Source organism: Berghia stephanieae, chromosome 13, assembly GCF_034508935.2.
Source record: "Berghia stephanieae isolate SIO BIC M18660-M18661 chromosome 13, UCSD_Bste_1.3, whole genome shotgun sequence".
In the NCBI taxonomy this organism is placed as follows: domain Eukaryota; kingdom Metazoa; phylum Mollusca; class Gastropoda; order Nudibranchia; family Aeolidiidae; genus Berghia; species Berghia stephanieae.
This window is the reverse complement of record NC_088372.1, coordinates 13,283,284-13,302,199: the sequence shown is the minus strand read 5'-3', so window position 1 is coordinate 13,302,199 and position 18,916 is coordinate 13,283,284. Positions and strand designations below refer to the sequence as shown.

At 34.0% G+C, this 18,916-nt stretch overlaps 1 protein-coding gene across 1 annotated transcript in view; it reads right to left on the bottom strand.

Annotated features, from left to right (window-relative positions):
- Positions 1–1,365: 1,365 nt before the first annotated feature.
- Positions 1,366–18,916, bottom strand: part of LOC144959043 (28S rRNA (cytosine(4447)-C(5))-methyltransferase-like) — a 36,839-nt gene continuing 19,288 nt past the window's right edge. Inside the window, exons 11-20 of the mRNA XM_078891384.1 lie at positions 16,728–16,817; positions 15,004–15,091; positions 14,452–14,592; positions 12,402–12,541; positions 10,411–10,500; positions 9,451–9,573; positions 4,978–5,075; positions 3,640–3,764; positions 2,281–2,340; positions 1,366–1,694 (exon numbers count right to left, since the gene is read on the bottom strand). Of these exons, the coding sequence (XP_078747510.1) occupies positions 1,450–1,694; positions 2,281–2,340; positions 3,640–3,764; positions 4,978–5,075; positions 9,451–9,573; positions 10,411–10,500; positions 12,402–12,541; positions 14,452–14,592; positions 15,004–15,091; positions 16,728–16,817 (1,200 nt within the window). The 3' untranslated portion in view covers positions 1,366–1,449. The remainder of the gene's footprint in view (positions 1,695–2,280; positions 2,341–3,639; positions 3,765–4,977; positions 5,076–9,450; positions 9,574–10,410; positions 10,501–12,401; positions 12,542–14,451; positions 14,593–15,003; positions 15,092–16,727; positions 16,818–18,916) is intronic.

The window sequence follows — 18,916 nt, the reverse complement described above, 5'->3', positions numbered from 1 at the left end:
ATTAAATTAAAAAATTCAAAACCTGATAAAATTATTATGAAGCTACAACCTTCAATTTGATATAAAAACATCCAAGATGGATGGATCTCCTGCTGCAATAGATCTACCCATCTTGGGTGTTCAAGTTCAAGTTTAATGTCTTTATCTGCAAAAGGCGGATTGCCCATCACTGCAGATTTTATACAATTATGTGGTGACTTTCTCCATTATTGTGTTATTGAGTTGAAAGATAAATGTTTAATAGTTGACCAAATTTGTTGTTGTTGTTAATATCTAGGATTTCTGGTGGGAGAGTGTTCCATTCCTTGATTGTTCTTGGGAAGAAACTGCTATGATAATCTCTTGTGGATGAGTTTTGATATCAAATTGAGGGTTGTAGCTTCATTGTAATTATTTATTAGATTTTGACTACACAAAAAAAAAAATGGTGTCTGGTATAGTAAATTGGCAGGTTAGATTTCATGGACAAGTCAATCTCAAAAGTGAATATACAAAATTATGTAACATTGTTAGAAGAAAAACGTACTCCACACTTCATATCATTACATCTTGATCGGTCATTTGTTTTTAACTATTCCCTTCTGGTAAAAGAACCCAGTCAGATCTACGGCAAACTGAACTTCTGTTTTGTTTGTTTTGTTTCGTTTTTAAGGGTTTTACGGCGCTTCCAACACATTTAGGTCATATCAGCGCCAGTAAAAAGGAAGAAAATGGGATAGTAAAAAGTTATAGAATTACAATTAAAGCACCCAAGAAAAAGTACGACATAGGGGAACTAGGAACAAATAGGGATCAGATGTAGATTCTAAGAGCATACCACCAATGTACTTAGTTTGAGATCACCTATAAGTCTCATCCGGACACAAGCACAAAATCCAACAAAGAGGAATACACTCAAATGCTTACATTATACATTGGAAATAACAATAATAATAATACATAACAGAGAGATGATTTACAAGGAAAAAAACATCATCTCTCAAAACAATAACTATGCATTTGACTGTTTCCCTCCCAGCTAGGACTCCGGCCAGCGCCAGGGCAAAACCAAGTAATCTCATTCCGAGACAAAGACAGAAAGCATGTTGGAAAACAGATATAAATAAGGGGATAGAAGACACAGTATGTACCTCCCTGCCCGCTATGGGAGGTCAGGAACCCCACCCAGAAACTGAACTTCTGATTCCAGGACAATGACTGAAAGCAGTAAGTATGGAAGGGATAGCATACGGGGAGATGAAAAGAACAGCAAGAAATGACTCAACCCCCAACACACACACAAGGAGAGCTAAGACAACCTCTTTAAAAAGTTATATGCTTGTATTTCCAGTACGAAATTTTTCATGCAAAAACAAACAAGTCGGCATTATTTTAACATTTTATTATTTTATGCTTGTTTACATACTGTATATCACTTTACTAAAAAAAAAATAATCAAATTTCCATGCATCATTTTTTCTTATCCTTTCCTTTCATTTTCTTTCCTTTTGTTTTCCCGTCAAACTGCTTTTTATTTGTGGCTGGGGATTTTTTGGACTTAAATTTTTTCCCCTCTGGTGTTGAAATTCCTTTGGATTTGGACTTGTCCTTCTTCGGCGATTTCTTGACTTTTTGTTGATCTTGTTTGGACTCTTGTTTTTGACCATCTTTTGTTTTTGTTGGTGTGTCCTTCTTAGAAGTGTCAGAGTCATTCCCTGGGGTAAAAAAAAATAATAAAAAAATAAAAACAAAAACTTAAAAAAACATGAGGCAACAAGAAATGAGTTATGTATATAAAGTAAGAACTGTTAAGGTAAAAATAAAAAAAATAAAAATATAGAACTATAGCAAAACCATAAATAAATAAATTAATTAATTAAATAATTAATAAATAAATAGATAAATCAATAAATAAGTGAAATTCGATTTAAACTGAATACAAAAAGGAGGGGGAGGAGAAGAAGCAGAAGAAAATGATGATAACGATCATAACCACAATGAAGAGGAAGGAGGATAAGGATAGGGAAGAGAAGCAAGGTGATAAAGAGAAAAAGAAGGTACGTTTTTTCCCCCCCTGTTTGTTTGTCTTTTCTCAAAAACTCAAATATTGTTGATCTCTAAAACGACCAATATTTTTTAATGTTTCCAAAGAAGAAAAACACCAAACAAAACAAAACATTTTTTCCCCTATTTTATTTAGCCAGGGTTCCATCTATTAACAATAATCAAAACAAACCCCAACCCCGAACAATTTCAAAGGAAGAAGAAGAAGATCTGAAGAAAGAGAGAGAAAAAAAATACCTGATGTTGCTGATTCGTCTTTTCCATTTGTCATCTCCTCTCCCTCTTTTTTCTTCTCATCTGAAATTTAAAAACAAATTAAAGGCTGCTAATACTCTTCAACAGTCGTAACGTCACTTCCTTCCTAATGACGCATGGTAACTTAGTAACACTGGCTCTAAACTATCGGAACAATGGCGGACGCCGTATGAAATATTTTTCCGGCGAGCATAAAAGCGTATCCAGTGGGAAAAAACATAAATCTGATCATGTTTTTACTTTTACACATTCTGATCACAAGGCATATGAAAAGTTCTAGCCAGCATGAAGAATAAAAAGTAATGATTTTCTTTGTTTAGAACCAAGATGGCCGCCGTTATGGGCGGCGTGACATCAGACTATTGAATCGTATTGGTCTTGTGGTATGATACATGAAAAATGATCTATTGATGCTATGCATTTAGCTAAAATATTCATAATATCCGCTGACCGGATATAACGTACCAACACACAAAACTGTGTGTAACCTTAAACGTTTATAGTCTTGTCTTAAAACAGTAAGACAGAGCTGAGTGATGCCAATTTCGTTCCTTCTATAGGTCCGTGGATAACCCTTTACTTACCAGCCATTTTCAGAAATTTTTCCCAAAATTTCACACCCACCCAACACAAAAATAGTTTTTTTCTTATTCAAACAGAAAAGCAATAACTATATTCTATGCATAATATTGAATAGCAAAATGAACAGTGTCACGTTTTTATAGCTATTATAAAATATTTTCTTTAAATTTTGTGATTTACAAATGAAATCTGAATGATAAAAGTGCTGGTTGCACCGTAACGGAAGTGACGATTTTTCTGTGGTTGGTAAGGAGAGGGTTAAGTCTGTTAGCTTAGGGTGATATGTGGATCACTCATATGGTGATTTATGTAACAAAAACTGTCATAAAGATTTTTTCTTTTGCATTGAATGATTTAAACTGAAACAATGCGATCAATTGTGAGCATTACTTTTGCTTAGGCTTTGTTAGTAAGGAGAGAGAGACTTTTTTACCAGCTCTATACTACCTTCATTCAGAGAGAGGTACTGCAGATATAATTTGGAGTCGGAAATGGTTTGCTGCCAAATCCTTTACAATATCATTATGATGATGATTATTATTATTATTATTATTATTATTATTATTATTATTATTATTATTATTATTATTATTATTATAATATTATATTATCATTATTATTATTATTATATTATCATTATTATTATTATCATCATCATTATTATCGTTATTTTTATTTGTTGTTATTTAGATTTGTTGTCATTATCATTATTATTATTATTACTATTATTAAAACATTTGTCTTGATGGAACCACTCACCTTGTCCAGGTATTTTATTAGAGAATTTCTGTAGCTTGGCCACAAAGAACCCATCCAAATTGTGTGTGTGTGGGTAGAACCGACGGGTCATCTTCAGGGTGGGGTGGAACCTATGGTTGACAAATCTAAGAAGAAAAATAATACACAAATAAATATATAAATATAATGCAAATTTATTCTTTTATAAATGAGGTTCTGTTCTTCTCTGTACTGATCTTACTGTAACTAGAATTTTCAGGTATACGAATTCATAGGTTTTTAACAAGTTGAGGGATCATTTTAATGTCCTCGGGATTTTTCAGGTCAATATGTATATACTTTTAATGTTTTGTTTTGTGAAAGCAGAGTTAGCAATAATGCATGGACTTGCTATTACGAACACAATATATAGATAGTTCGAAGTTGACATCACTCAGGTCTTTGTTATTGTTTTTTTGCCATCCGCGTTTATGAGTAATTCGCACTAAACTGTATTAACCTGCCTATAAACATTCATGGTTGACACAGTTTTGTGTATTGTTCCAATATACTTCCGGATGGCAATGTTGTGAGCTTCTTAGCCAAGCGCATACTATCTATATATTTAAGAAAAGGAGAGAAAAAAATCAATTTTGGGGCATGGCTGAATCACAAGAATTGATCCAACATTACAAAATGTCAATCAACACCAGGCATTATAACGAATTATGGGAATTAATTTAGTCACCAATTGAGTGTGCCCTAGTTGTGTCCAAACTAGTGAACACTTTTTTTCAGGCCAACTCATAAATGGACATTGCAAAGGGCTCGATGATTTCAAATTGATGAGAAAAACTCACAAATTAAACATCAACATCGAGAATCAATAAGCCACAACAGTGGGATACCTGTCCCATGTGAGTAGATAGATCCTAAGGAACTGAAGAAGGTAGCGAACACAGTCAATCAATAATCTTGACCGTGATAAGCTCTAGCTCAATGTGACTTTTTAAAATCCTTCATCTGTACCATCTCCAACAACTTTTATGTGCTTCTTTTTTTTTCTTTTTTTTTTCATCAATGCATCACAGGTCATCATCTTCATCTTTACTTGCTCAATGCAGTTTGTAAAATAATAATATAACATGGGCACTCTTTGTCAGTTTATACATACTCAGTCATCCCAACAATAAGGTAACGTCTTTGGTGTTATAACATAATTATCAATCAGTAACTATTGCATTCACCTAATACAGGTTAATGCTTAAAATATATAATCATAACATGTGAGAAGACAAGAAAACCAAAAAAAAAAATTTACGTTTAGACTTTTTCTAAATGTTATTTAAAAAACGTTTTTTCTGGAGGAAATTGTATTACTTGGTGAATCCTTCCTTTCCAAAATCCAGACCACAGGGCACCAGTCTGACATTTCTTTTCTTGAGGGCATAGTCAATCACCCATTCATTCTCCTCCACCTGAAACATATTTGGGATTCGGGTAATTTTTTTTAAAAATTAAAAAGGAATAAATAAATTAATAAATAAAAACAAACTTGTGCACAGTCATATATAGCAAAGTCCACATTTTCATTTTTTTCATTTATTCTGTCAACAGACCACACATAACCAAATTTCCATTTCCTATGTAACAAATATCTATTAGTAATAATAATAATAATAATAATAATAATAATAATAATAATAATAATAATAATAATAATAATAATAATAATAATAATAATAATAATAATAATAATAATAACAATAATAATAATAACAATAATAATAATAACAATAATAACAACAACAACAACAACAACAACAATAATAATAATAATAATAATAATAATAATAATAATAATAATAATAATAATAATAATAATAATAATAATAATAATAATAATAATAATAATAATAATAATAATAATGTAGCAATGACTATCCCGCACAAATCTTTGGGCCTCTTTTTCGCTCACGAAGTGCCCAAATTCGCGACAAAATATGGGACGAAGCCGTTTGGTATATGCTATTTAAAAAAATTAATTAGACATTTATCGATGAATATGATTGAAAGTTGGCACACAGTTAAAAAAAAAGTCATTTTAGATTATGTCAAGCGACAAAACTCGTACGATTACCAGAAGACCGTTAAAAATAGATTTTTACTCTTTGGAGTAAAATAATTCTAAAACTACCGGGCGTGTAGGTTTTGTCGCTGACAAGGTAATACATGAACATTTCTTCTTTTAGGTTGTAAAATTTCATATGAATATGACGAGTACTTTTCCCGTATTTTTCAAAACACCATCCTAATTTGTTCTTCGTTTGTAAAAGACAAAGCCATTTTGCCCCCCTACAGCCCGAATCACAAGTTCAAAACGATTTGGCACCAAACAGCGGCTGAGCGAGTCGTGGCAAAGTGCTTTCTGATTGGTTGACCTCGTTTTAAAGTTCATGACTAGTCAAAATGTCTGCGCGGTCTCACTGGCAGAGGGGTGTTTATCGTCTGCCATTGCGTTTGGGTTCAATAAACAGCTGATAATTTGACGGTTTAATTTACAAGAATTTAAGAAATTATAATGTTAAAAGTTTTCGATTGCAATATGATCTACAATCTCAGCATGGGTTTAATTATTGTGTTCCAAGTCACGTTCTATCAGTAACCTTTGTCCCCTTGTCCAATTTCTCTTTTCCTTCTATATTTCTTTTGTTTACGTACACAAAATCTCTCTCTCTCTCTCTCTCTCTCTCTCTCTCTCTCTCTCTCTCTCTCTCTCTCTCTCTCTCTCTCTATCTCTCTCTCTCTCTCTCTCTCTGTGTGTGTGTGTTTATATATAAGTTAGAACTCTTCTAATGTTTTCATCACATTTTCTATCAAATTTGCCAATAAAATTGCCAAATTTCAATCTTTTAATCCACTTATTACGCAAGATACAACCAAAGGTCGAAAAAAATGCCGAAAAAGCGTCCCATATTTTCGTGTTTTTTTCCACTTTGCGGGTCATCCAAATAAATGACACCCTTGAAACTGCATAGCTTGTTTATTTATGAATGGATTTTCAAAATTCAAAAACATTTTTACTCAGTGGAGATAGGGCTTTGATTTCAGACAAAAATTTTCCTCAAAAAGAGAAAAACACATTTTTCATAGTCATTGCTAAATAATAATAATTTAATGAATTTATATATCTCCTAGCTCCGATCAAATTGCTCACTGGTGCAAGCATCCTTTTAACTCTCTCAAGTTCACCCTCATTGAAAATCGAACAAATTTGTTCGATTTTCCATGCATATGAACTCGAGAGAGTTAAGTAAGTTGGTGAAGCCTGTCCACCAAAGCCTCCCACACAACTTTATGAATTTATCCTGTCTTTGGTTGGATAGGTTGGAAAAAGTAAGAAATTCACAGTCCGAGGTCTAATTCTTTTTATTTTTCATCAGTACCATCAACTTGGTAGGATATAATATATATATATATATATATATATATATATATATATATATATATATATATATATATATTTCTTTTTTTTTTTTGTTTTTTTGAGCAAAACTTGATAACGACAAGAGACAATGAGCAGTGGTGCCATCGATTCAATACAACATATTCCTCATTCCTGTGTAGCTCTTTAATTGACTAATTATACTGCTCTATTATAAATGATTATAAACAACTTTTAAAAATTTTAGTTGATTTCATGATGCCTGATTTTTACTGAGGTCTTTCGTAATGTATTAGACATCTGCATAAAAATATGCTTGCTAGGATGGAATATACTTTAAATTAAATGTTCTTAGATATTATTCATACTTTCACAATTTGTTAGAAACATTGTGTTAAGTAAAAATTAAATTAATAATAACAATAATAATAATAATAATAATAATAATAATAATAATAATAATAATAATAATAATAATAATAATAATAATAATAATAATCATTATAATAATAATATACTTTATTCATCCTAAAAATGGAAATTCGTTTAAAGACGTGGCATGCATAAAAATGTATAAATATAAAGTTAATAATTTATGGCGACATAAAAAAAAAAAATCAACATCTTTGATTGGGAGGCAGAAAATCAGAAAATTAAATCCATATAAACATTACTGATTTTTCCCTTTTATTAATTTGTAAAATATAAGCTCAATCCTTTTAAAGAGTGAGTAAAGAAGTGAAAAAAGAAATTTTAAAAATAAAACCTTCACAATTTGTTATACAACACACAGTCAAATGATTTTGAGTAGTCGATGAAACATACTTAAAGATTTTCTGGGGTTTTTTTCTGCATTTTTCTACAAATGATCAAGTGTCCTACTTCGCATTCTAAACCCAGTTTGTGTCTGGTTTATTTCCTCTCAACCTTTTCATCCTGATTTTCGGAACTATTTTGATTTTGATCAATTTTAATCAATTATATGGGTCACATTCCTTTTTTTTAAACTTTTTTTTTTTGTTTAAGAAGTATGGCGAAAGTTTGACCTGTCACTGAATTACACTTTCCATATTTTGTAATAATGATATATTTGTAATCTGTACCCCTGCTTCTCAGCTAGCTTTTATCACCTCTGTTGTGATGTTGTAACCTGGACTTTCCCAGTCTTTCCGTGTTAGTATTGTCCATTGAATCTCTGACAAGAGAAACTCATTTTTGTCTACTGTTTCTTTCGAAATCATTGTTTGCTTTAGAATGTTTCAGCATTTGCATTGTTTACACTAATTGTCTCCATCAACATACTTTTGCATTATTCTCTCTATTTCATTGGATATCACCAGATTCCTTTAAAACCCAGCCATGTTCATCTTTAATTTATTAGTCATGTTTTTGTTTTTTTTAAACTTCCATGAACACCAGCTGACTATTATTTATCTTCACGTAATGATCAAATTGTTCACATTTGTTATGAATATAATTGTCCTTGGTCTCAACCAGAGCATTGTGGTCCAGTGAAGATTTCCATAGCTTTTGAAAAAAAAATTTCTTTCCTTATTGCCTTCATAGTATCTTTTGTTTTTCTTTCCTTGGATTTTAGTTTTTTGAGGGAAGATTTTTGGGTTGTTTTTTTTTTAAAAACATTTCTTCAAATATTGTTTTGCATTCATCAGCAAATTCCTCTGGTTAGCTTACAGGGACTGTTATCAAAAGCTTTTCAAAATAATTCTGTATTGGGAAAATATGCTGTTGTAGTCATACCAGATTAGATGTAATTTGATTTTATTTGAATCGAGTCCTAGTTGGCTGCTAGTGAAACATGGTCACTGTATCAGTATATTTCATGTCTGATTTGGTGGCTTTGTAAGTACTAGATTTTCTAAATCGACAATTGACATCCATAATTATAAAGTTTAAAAGTTCTTTTAGCTGTAAAATTAATAATCAACAACTTAAATTAGATATTAAAATAAAAAATGAATTTTGAAAAATAATTGATTCGTTTTTTGCACCTTTTCCAACGTCCTCTTAGAAAAGTACATCCTGAATATGCAAACTCTGCACCTTTAAAACATTGTTTTTTTAAAAACTCAGAAAGCTCACAAATACTCCTTACCTTACATCACTTTCAGAAAACTGCAAATATAAAAATATGGTTTTGCACATACAATGGGTACTTTTAAAATCTCATTTTTGCTTGGACCTACTGTGGATGAAATCTACCAGCACCAAGAAAAACATGAGAGAAGTACGCAAAGATAATAGAGAAAAAGAAATAATCCAAGACTTTCTTCTTCTTCTTTCAACTTATCCCGCATTTTGCAGGTATGCCACAATGAATGCCACCTCGGTTCAGAGCATCAAAGACTGTCTAAAGAATTTTTTTTTTTAAACAAAATAAAAACACTCACCAAGATGGAGCAAGTTGAGTAGATGATGTAACCACCAGTCTTGGACTGGGCATTGCAGGAATCGATGGCTGCCAAAATCAGCTCTTTCTGGAGGTGGGAACATCTGGCTATGTCTTTCTCATCCTGAAAATTAAATAAAGGAGAGAAAAGCAATTGAATGAATTAAATTTAAAAGCAATACCCTGATAACAGAATCTGATATCTGAATATTATATCCATATAATACTTGAGTTGCAATCTTCTGTTAGAATTTTTAAAATCTATTTTATGAAAACTTTTTCTGAGGGAAACCTATTTCTCAACGAAAATATAAAAATCACAAAATGTCTTTTTAACAACGCAAAATTTGTTCAGTCCACAGAGAGAACCTAATCTATTCCATAATTTATCAGAATTTTTAACTGTCAAATATCTGCCATTTATGAAAGTGAATTAAAACTGCTTTGTAGACATACTAAAGAGCTGCTAACAACGCTAATAATAATACCATAATGCTAGCAAAACAGTATATATTATCAAAAAATCTAAATTTTAACTTAGAAACTAGGATTTTTCTCTTCCTAAAGATAAAGGTACAAAACTTAAAAAACAAAAATAATAATAATTTTCAAAGACTGACCTTCATCTCATCTTTAAAAAATATATGAAAACTAGTCCTTAAAATGAATGAAGGGATAATCTTGATTTAAAAGAAGGAGACATAAAGAATTGAAAGCATTTGATATGAAATCCAATAGAACTTTCCTTCACTTCAGGACTCTCAGATTGGTGGTTTTACTTGAAGGAGTAAAACTAAATTATCAAAGAACAATATCAAGAGAGAAAAAAAGATATAAGAAATGCAGGCAGGATTTTTGTAAGATCCCCACTTCCCCTTTCCCCAACTAAAAATGGGATAATGTTTTATGGTCCAAAGCTCTGCTATTTATCTATTGATGACAATAACAGTAAAAGTTGTACCTTGTTAATTTTGACAGCCTCGTCTTTAGAGATAACACCTGTCCCACTGCAAGGGGCATCCAGAAGGATCCTGTCAAAACTGTGGAAAATCTGGAAAATATAAAAAATAAACATCTCATAAATCGTGTCGTCATGATAGTGATTTTCATCATTTCCTTTGTGCAAGTCAGTTACAGACCAGTGAGAAATGAACAAATTCGAAGGTTGACTGAAGTGAAGAATGTATCAATAAAGATGAGAGAAGATAGATTGAAATGGTTCGGACATATAAAGAGACGAGAGAGGGAGTACGTGGGAAGAAAATTATTGGACTTACAATTAGTGGGAAAGAGGGAAAAGGGACGCCCATGGTTGGATAATGTAAAGAATGATATGAAAGAACTGGGCCTGGAGGAAGATGATGCTCTGAACCGAGATGCATGGAGATGTGGCATTCATTATGGCAACCCTGCAAAAAATCGGGATAAGCTGAAAGAAGAAGTCAGTTACAGACCAGACAAAAACAAACACTAGTAAAATAGGAAAAGACTTTTTGAAAATCTAGTTTTTTTATAAATATATCTATATAAACCTCTGGGCTCTCCCTAATGACTTCTTTTCCCTGACATTTTTTGGGAGACCCCCTTTTAAGACCCCAAAATGTGTAAAACTAAGGAGTCTTTTAGTCAATTTATTATCAATAAAAATGTCATTTCCTTTTAGAGGCTGTTCAAATATGATCTCACACTTCAGAAGACAGGGGGGGGGGGGGGGGCGGGGGTCTTTGACTCCTGTGTGAAAGGTGGGGCGTGGGAGGGGGCTGGCCTAATGTAATATTACATTTTTTAATTAGATGAACGGCCAGACATCTATCATTTCACTATCTCTATGTAAACAAACACTTTAGATTTAAAGAAACTCTTTTACTCAAAACATTAAAATAAACCTGACAATAGTATCTGCTACTTTCAATTTAAAGTGCTTTATCATTTCCAGACCTGTCTGTAACCAAAAGCAGAAAATTTGAGACAAAAAATGTGTAATCCATAAATCGACCAGTAAATCACTAAGAATTTACCAAAATCTAGTATATGGACTGAAAGACGGGCAAAGCTAATTAGAGGTAGTTCAGGGTTGGGGTTACTAGGCAAATAAAAACATTGACAATCAAATTTTTCATGAATTTAAAAAATATTTTATAACATCACTAAATATGAAAATGTGTAAGGGATGTAATATTATCAGACTCAATTGTAGCAAGATGAGTAAAGCATTCTCATTTCAATGCTCAAAAACTATGACAATGAATCTGTCAATTCGCAAGAGCTGCATCCTAAAAATAAACCAATATACTGATTTGCTCACTCAAAATATACCCTGTGATGTGCAAAAAGGAAGAGAAAATTATGAATGTTATTTACGCACTGTTACTTCACTACCCCCCCTTTAGAGCCATTGAGATGAACTACTCAGCTATTTCTGAAGGGAAGCTGCACATTTTCACTACAATCAAATTTCAAAGCCAAAATTGATTGAGAAATCATTTAAGGAGGAAATTCCTCCTCTGATACAAAAATCGCGAATTTCCCATCAGCACTGATACCCATTTCTGTGTCTTTATTGACAGCGTAAAATAAAAGATATATGAGCTGCAATCAGAAGTGTGGTCTGGTGTTTCTTCCCCAGTTTATGGGATGACAGATTAATATGAAACTTTCCTCCTCCTTTGCCTAGCACCGAAAACTGCACTCTTCAGGACAGCTGATGGCAAAAGGCAAAAAGAAACAGACCCAAAGAATTCGGAAAATATCCATGGGTAAAGAACTTAAAGAGGCTTGACTAACCGGGAAAAACATTGGAGTCCATGCAGCCGACAGACATAAACGGAAGATATCTATAGATGCTTTATGCGCCCCATGGCTCGATAAGGATTAAATAAGTTTGCCCAGCACTGTATCATGCGGAAATTTAAGTGACTTTCTTTTTAAAATCCCACCAATCACTAGACTTACTTTAGGCATTTGCTTCCCATCATAACTTGTGATGACACTGTTGATTATTCCCATCCGATGGAGATTGGAGATGACAGCCTTGCTTCGCTCTTTACTGACGTCATTGCACCATAGGAGACCAGTATTCTTCATCAAGGAAGCTGTAATATAAAAGAAATCAAATTTTTGGGACATATCAAAATCCAATCCACTGCTACATTATTTTGATTTCCAAACTATTTAACAGATCAGAAGTCAGTAGAATAGACACATCTATTAAGTGTTTTTTTCCCCACACATTCACAGTGCTCAATGCATTTCCCAATCATGATTGTACATTTTGCACTAGTAGACTAATTGAAATTAAATTTCATGCAGTGCAATTTGCCTGTTAGGTGATTTTTGCACTTGGTCGAATACCAATATACCTTTGACTAACCAGGTACCCACAAGTATAGTAATGTACAGTGTTTTATAAAGTATATGGCGTTACAGAATTATATCTAACAGGAAGGAAATGACTAGAACTATGGTAGAAATCTAAGCTAAAAAAAAAAAAAATTTTAAATAAAAATCCCTTTATTCATCCCATAGGGGAAATTTGTCTTCCAAGGGAAGACAAATAATCCAGGCGTCAACCACAGTGCAGTGCCGCAAATTGAGCTAGGGAGAGATGACTTGCTCAAGGCCACACAGTGCAGCAGTGTTTTTTTGTTTGTTTGTTTGTTGCTTAGGTCTCTTCCAACACAATTGAGGTTATATGAGAGACCGCTGAAACAAAAAAACAAGCAATCTAACAAAAATAGTACAAATGTAAATCAAAATCATAACCTAAAAGATATCATAAGCGTCAAATTATAAATAACCAAGAACAAACAGGCAGAAATTTACAGAAAAAAAAAAAAAAAAAAAAAATATCCCCTGTCAAAAATACAATCACAAACCAAAGAAGCAGAATAGGCTAGTAAAGAGAAGAAGAAACGACATCACTATCGGATCGTATACCCATGCGAACATCATAGGTATATGATTCAAGGGTGATGCTCCCATCCAACCACCCGCAGTGCAGCAGTGTGTGATCAAACCTGGTACCTTTCGGGTATGAAACAAAGACTGTACCACTGAGCCACACCATAAGAAAGTAACATGTGTGTTATACAGATGAGAAGAGAGAGGGGATGGAAAGGGGGAAGGGCGACCCTCACAAAAGGATTGAAAATTAATCAACAGTTTCTTCCCTAAGATTAAAAGATAATGGAATTTATTGTCAGATCACACAATGAGCAGTCTTCATTAGACAACTGGTTTTCATATGACACCCTAACCACCCATCGTTTCGTTCCATCCTGCTAATGTTAAAACAGATTTGCACTCACAGGACCATGAACCATTTGCATCTTATCAATTAAGATTCAGTTGCTGTCTTGTTATTTTGGTGATAGGAGTGAATCTATTTTTATATACATTTACATGAGGTGCTTAATTTACTTCCAATTGTATAATCCATAAAACAAAAGGGAATGAACATTAAACGGTAAAAAAAAAAATAATTATTAAAAATTTACAAACTCAACAATGAATCGAAGGAAAGAAAAGCCAAAATGATAGTATAGCACCACAGCCTAATTGGTCAAACATGCTTTAAACAACTAAGATTACAGCCTTGCCACCAATAACTTTTGAATACTGAATTTTTTACTTGAAAAATAAAAAGATTTATTGGGACTTAAAATTAGATACACCTTTGACAATATTTAAAGAGAATTATTAACCACAGGAATGTAAATTTAGACAGGTGTGTAGAAGGGTAAATTAGCTCTCAAATAAATTCCATACAAAGAAGGAGGCTCTGACTTTATTTTCGCTAATTCAAGGGTAAACAAATGCAATAACTATTCATAACTTCCCCTTGTGACAAGACACCATTTAACCTGCACTTGTGGCAGAAGATTATTGGCCCCTTGGGAGTTTTATCTGAGATAGCATTCATTCCACGCTGTGGATGATGCTAAATACAAAGTTTGCAAACGAATAAATAGAAGAGAAAAAAAAAAGTTAACTGGGTCCTTACCGATATACGAAGACTTTCCACCAGGAGCTGCACACATGTCCAGGTTTCGTTCTCCCTCTTGAGGTGCCATAGCCATGACTGGAAGAAAACTGGCACCGCCCTGCATCATGTAATGTCCAGCTAGGTACTCAGGAGTGGCACCTGGAATCACAAATAAAGAAGTAACTAAAATAGTGATCCTATGATAAGGAACTTACTTCCCATTGAATTCAATGGTCCAGGGCTCAAATGCCAGACATAATACCAGACTAAGGTGGTAAATGACTATTATTCTTTTATTTTTAAAAAACAGCAGTAATGATGTGACTATTATAGAATATAATCTAAATTTAGAGCTTTCTCTGTTCCTAGTTTTTAAGTTGCTAATCAAAAAAGCATAATCTTGGGACATGCAAGGGTCATTTCCTTACGTATAAACAATCCTATCTTTTAATATTTCTTTTCTGCAGAATGTCAACTTGGGGCAGTCTTGATTTTATCGGGACAGTTGGCAGCTATGTAATTCCCAAAACTAAGATAAAAAGTGACATACTTCATACCAACAGTACTTACCGAGTGGCACTTTGGTATCGAACACTGTAAGACCTACACTGCTCCATCTCGCCATTGGCTCCACATTGACTCCACGCTCTATCAAGACCTGGATATAATGGGAAGTCATGAGTCAGTTTCTTTAGTTTCATAAGAGTAATGGTGCTAAAGACTAAGAATTGTTAAATGGAAGACGTTACTTAACATATGTGCGGCTTTGTGATCTTGTGGTATGACGCTCAGACCCTGGAAAAGGCTTTGAACTCACATTCTCTCACCTTACTCAGGTGTAAAATGAGCACTTGGTCATTAATAGCGGTCTCTGCCTGAAAAAATTGTAATTTTGCCTAACAGGCGTAATGTCACATTCTTTCTACATGTTAAGTGTTGCTGTTGGTTGGGGACCCCTTGTCAAGCGCTGCGAGCAAGTTTAGTGGATATTGTACTTAAGACATGCTCTAGCATTATATTCACTGATGATGTTACCTTGAAAAAAAAAAAAGACAAAAAAAATTATTTAAAAATTCAAAGAATAAAATTAAAACAAAATTTACATTTATGTAGCACTTATCCAAGGTGAGCACCTTACTTTCTTGATGATGGAACTGTGTAGATTTTACACGTACAAATAGAGTGAGATATGAAGTCAGCTGAGCATTCCCTAGTAAATTGGAAGAGCGCTTATTTAAAGACATCATGTCTCATCCTATATGTTGAGTGTTGCTGCTAGCTTTGAAAAGCCAATCGAATTATCACATTTAATGGCTATTTTGCTATATGAAAGCGGGGGCTATTTTTCTTTGCCTTTTTGTTTTCCGTGCCATCTTCAGACACAAAAAAAAAAAACAAAGAATAAAGAATGCTGCCTTTCATCACGGATACATAGCTCTGAATTTATCATCCATATCCAATAGGTTTCACAGATTTCATGCGCACTGCAGAGGATCGTGATTCGTGGAGACAGCTGACCGGCAACGTGCTCAAGAGCACAAGCCACAATGGATGATGTTGATCCAACAGGACGAAGAAAACAAGAAAAAATGAGACAAAATGCTATTTGTTATAACATTCCGTCAAAGTGTCTCTGCTAACTAGGACTCTAGGACATAATTTAGGATGTGTTGTGAGTCAAAGGCCATATCACCCGCAACGGATTCACCTTGGACTAAATTTAAAAGGAAATCACTTGGGGTAATTTCTAAGACGTAAAGAAGGTTGTGCCTAAAGGATAATTTTGATAACATTTGCCACAAAAATACCGCAATACAAATTTAATCTGAAAAACCGAGGAAATAAATCTTTTTCACCAGTTCCCCTCAGTTAAACAATTAAAAATAAACCAAAAGCAGATGATCAAGCACCTATGGCATAGCACAAATAGTTTCGAATATGTTTTTTTTTCTTTTAAGTGTGGACAAAGTTGATACAATGTCTCCACGTTTTTGATAATTAAAAAAAACTTTAGCTGCTGTAATTTGATGCCAGATCATTTGTTTGGTTTTTTTTTTGGTTTATTTTACATTATTCAACCCACAGAAACTAATGAAAACAATTTTTTTCCCATAGTTTTTCAAATTCCTTAAGAGTATTTTTGTGGGGAATGTTTTGAAAATGACCTTTTAACACAGCCTCATATATAAACAATGAACATGCTTGGGGTTGAGGAGGAGGAGGAGGATGAGGAGGTGGATGATGACAAGAGGAGAAGAAAGAAAAGGAGATGTAATGAATAAGAAACAACTAACAGGAGCGAGGTCTCTCCGTCTAGTCTTGAGTGTGTTTGTACGGATTGTCACAGGTCTTGGGTATTCATTAGCCTCCAGGAACTCCATTATCTGTGCAGAGAAAAAAAAGGAGTAAATTCGAATTTAAAAAATAACAATATTTAAATTCAAACATCTTAAAAACATTTCCCCATTGTTGGAGCTTGTCAATATCATATTGGAGTTGATGACCTTGTTTAACTCAACCCTAACACCGACTATCTCCGTAGTTTACCTAGGTTACTTTTACTCCATGCCTATTTATTATAGGCGTGGTATCAAAGCTATTGTTTTTCATTTTTGCATGTTAATGGCAGTTGAATAAAACTAACTTTGCACAAGATCATTTTTAATACATTTTTCCAATTTTGAAAAGTAGCAAAAATCTCTAGGATTGAGTGAGTTAAAAGCATTCATATGGATATAGGCTTGCTTTTGATTTGATACCATCTGGAAGGTCACATAGATAAATGAAGAAAAGACGAGGTCCCATGATTGTTCCTTGAGAAACGTTTAAGGTAGCACTTATCGCTAGAACATTTGTGTTTCTCAGAGGCGCCAACTTTAAATTTGGCTCACAGGAGTTTCAGACACCACTCGTAGGAATTTCAATGCCGAAAGAGGAATTTCCGCACACAAGAAAAAGGAATTGGAATGATATTGTGTTTACATATTGTATAGTTCTAAATAGATAAATGATTAGAATTATATTATGATAAATAAACACAATGCCAAATACAATCCCAAAGTTTCCTTATTTCAAATGAAGTAAAGCGCCAAAACCTAATGGTAGAGATTGTAGTATTGGTGGTAATGTGGTGTTGGTGGTTGTAGTAATGATGAAGATGTGATAGTGGTTGTTGTTGTAGTAGTAGTAGTGATGATGATATGGTGGTGGTGGTGGTGGTGGTTGAAGTAGTAGTTGTAGTGATGATGTGGTGGTGGTATAGTGGTTGTAGTAGTTGTGGTCATGATGATAATGATGTGGTGGTGGTTGTAGTAGTGGTGGTAGTGTTGTTGATGTGGTGGTGATGGTGGTACAAATGGTAGTGATGATATTGTGGTAGTGGCGGTAGTGATGATAATGTGGTGGTGGTTGTAATAGTAGTAGTGGTAATGATGATGTGGTGGTGGTTGTAGTAGTAGTGGTAGTGATGATGTGGTGGTTGTAGTAGTAGTAGTGCTCGTGATGATGATGTGGTGCTGATGGTTGTAGTAGTAGTGGTAGTGATGATGATGATGTAGTGGTGGTGGTTGTAGTAGTAGTTGTAGTGATGATGATGTGGTTGTAGTAGTAGTTGTAGTGATGATGATGTGGTGGTGGTGGTTGTAGTAGCAGTGGTAGTGATGATGTGGTGGTGGTGGTTGTTGTAGTAGTAGTGATGGTGATGATGTGGTGGTGGTGGTGGTTGTAGTAGTAGTGGTAGCGATGTTGTAGTGGTGGTTGTAGTAGTAGTGGTAGTTGCAGTGATGATGATGTGGTGGTGGTGGTTGTAGAAGTAGTTGTAGTGATGATGATGTGGTTGTAGTAGCAGTGAGTGATGATGATGGTGGTGGTGGTGTGTTGTAGTAGTAGTGATGGTGATGATGTGGTGGTGGTGGTGGTTGTAGTAGTAGTGGTAGCGATGTTGTAGTGGTGGTTGTAGTAGTAGTGGTAGTGATGTTGTAGTGGTGGTTGTAGTAGTAGTGGTAGTTGCAGTGATGATGATGTGGTGGTGGTGGTGGTTGCAGTAGTAGTGGTAGTGGTGGTTGTAGTAGTAGTGCTAGTGATGATGAGGTGGTGGTGGTTGTAGTAGTAGTGGTAATGGTGATGTGGTGGTTGTAGTAGTAGTGGTAGTGATGATGTGATGGTCGTGGTTGTAGTAGTAGTGGTCGTGATGATGTTGTAGTGGCGGTTGTAGTAGTAGTTGTAGTGATGATGTAATGGTGTTGGTGGTGGTTGTTGTAGTAGTGGTAATGATGATGTGGTGGTGGTGGTTGTAGTAGTAGTGGTAGTATGATGATGTGGTGGTGGTGGTTGTAGTAGTAGTGGTATTGATGATGTAATGGTGTTGGTGGTGGTTGTAGTAGTAGTGGTAGTGATGATGATGTGGTGGTGGTGGTTGTAGTAGTAGAGGTCGTGATGATGATGTGGTAGTGGTGATTGTAGTGGTAGTGGTAGTGATGATGTG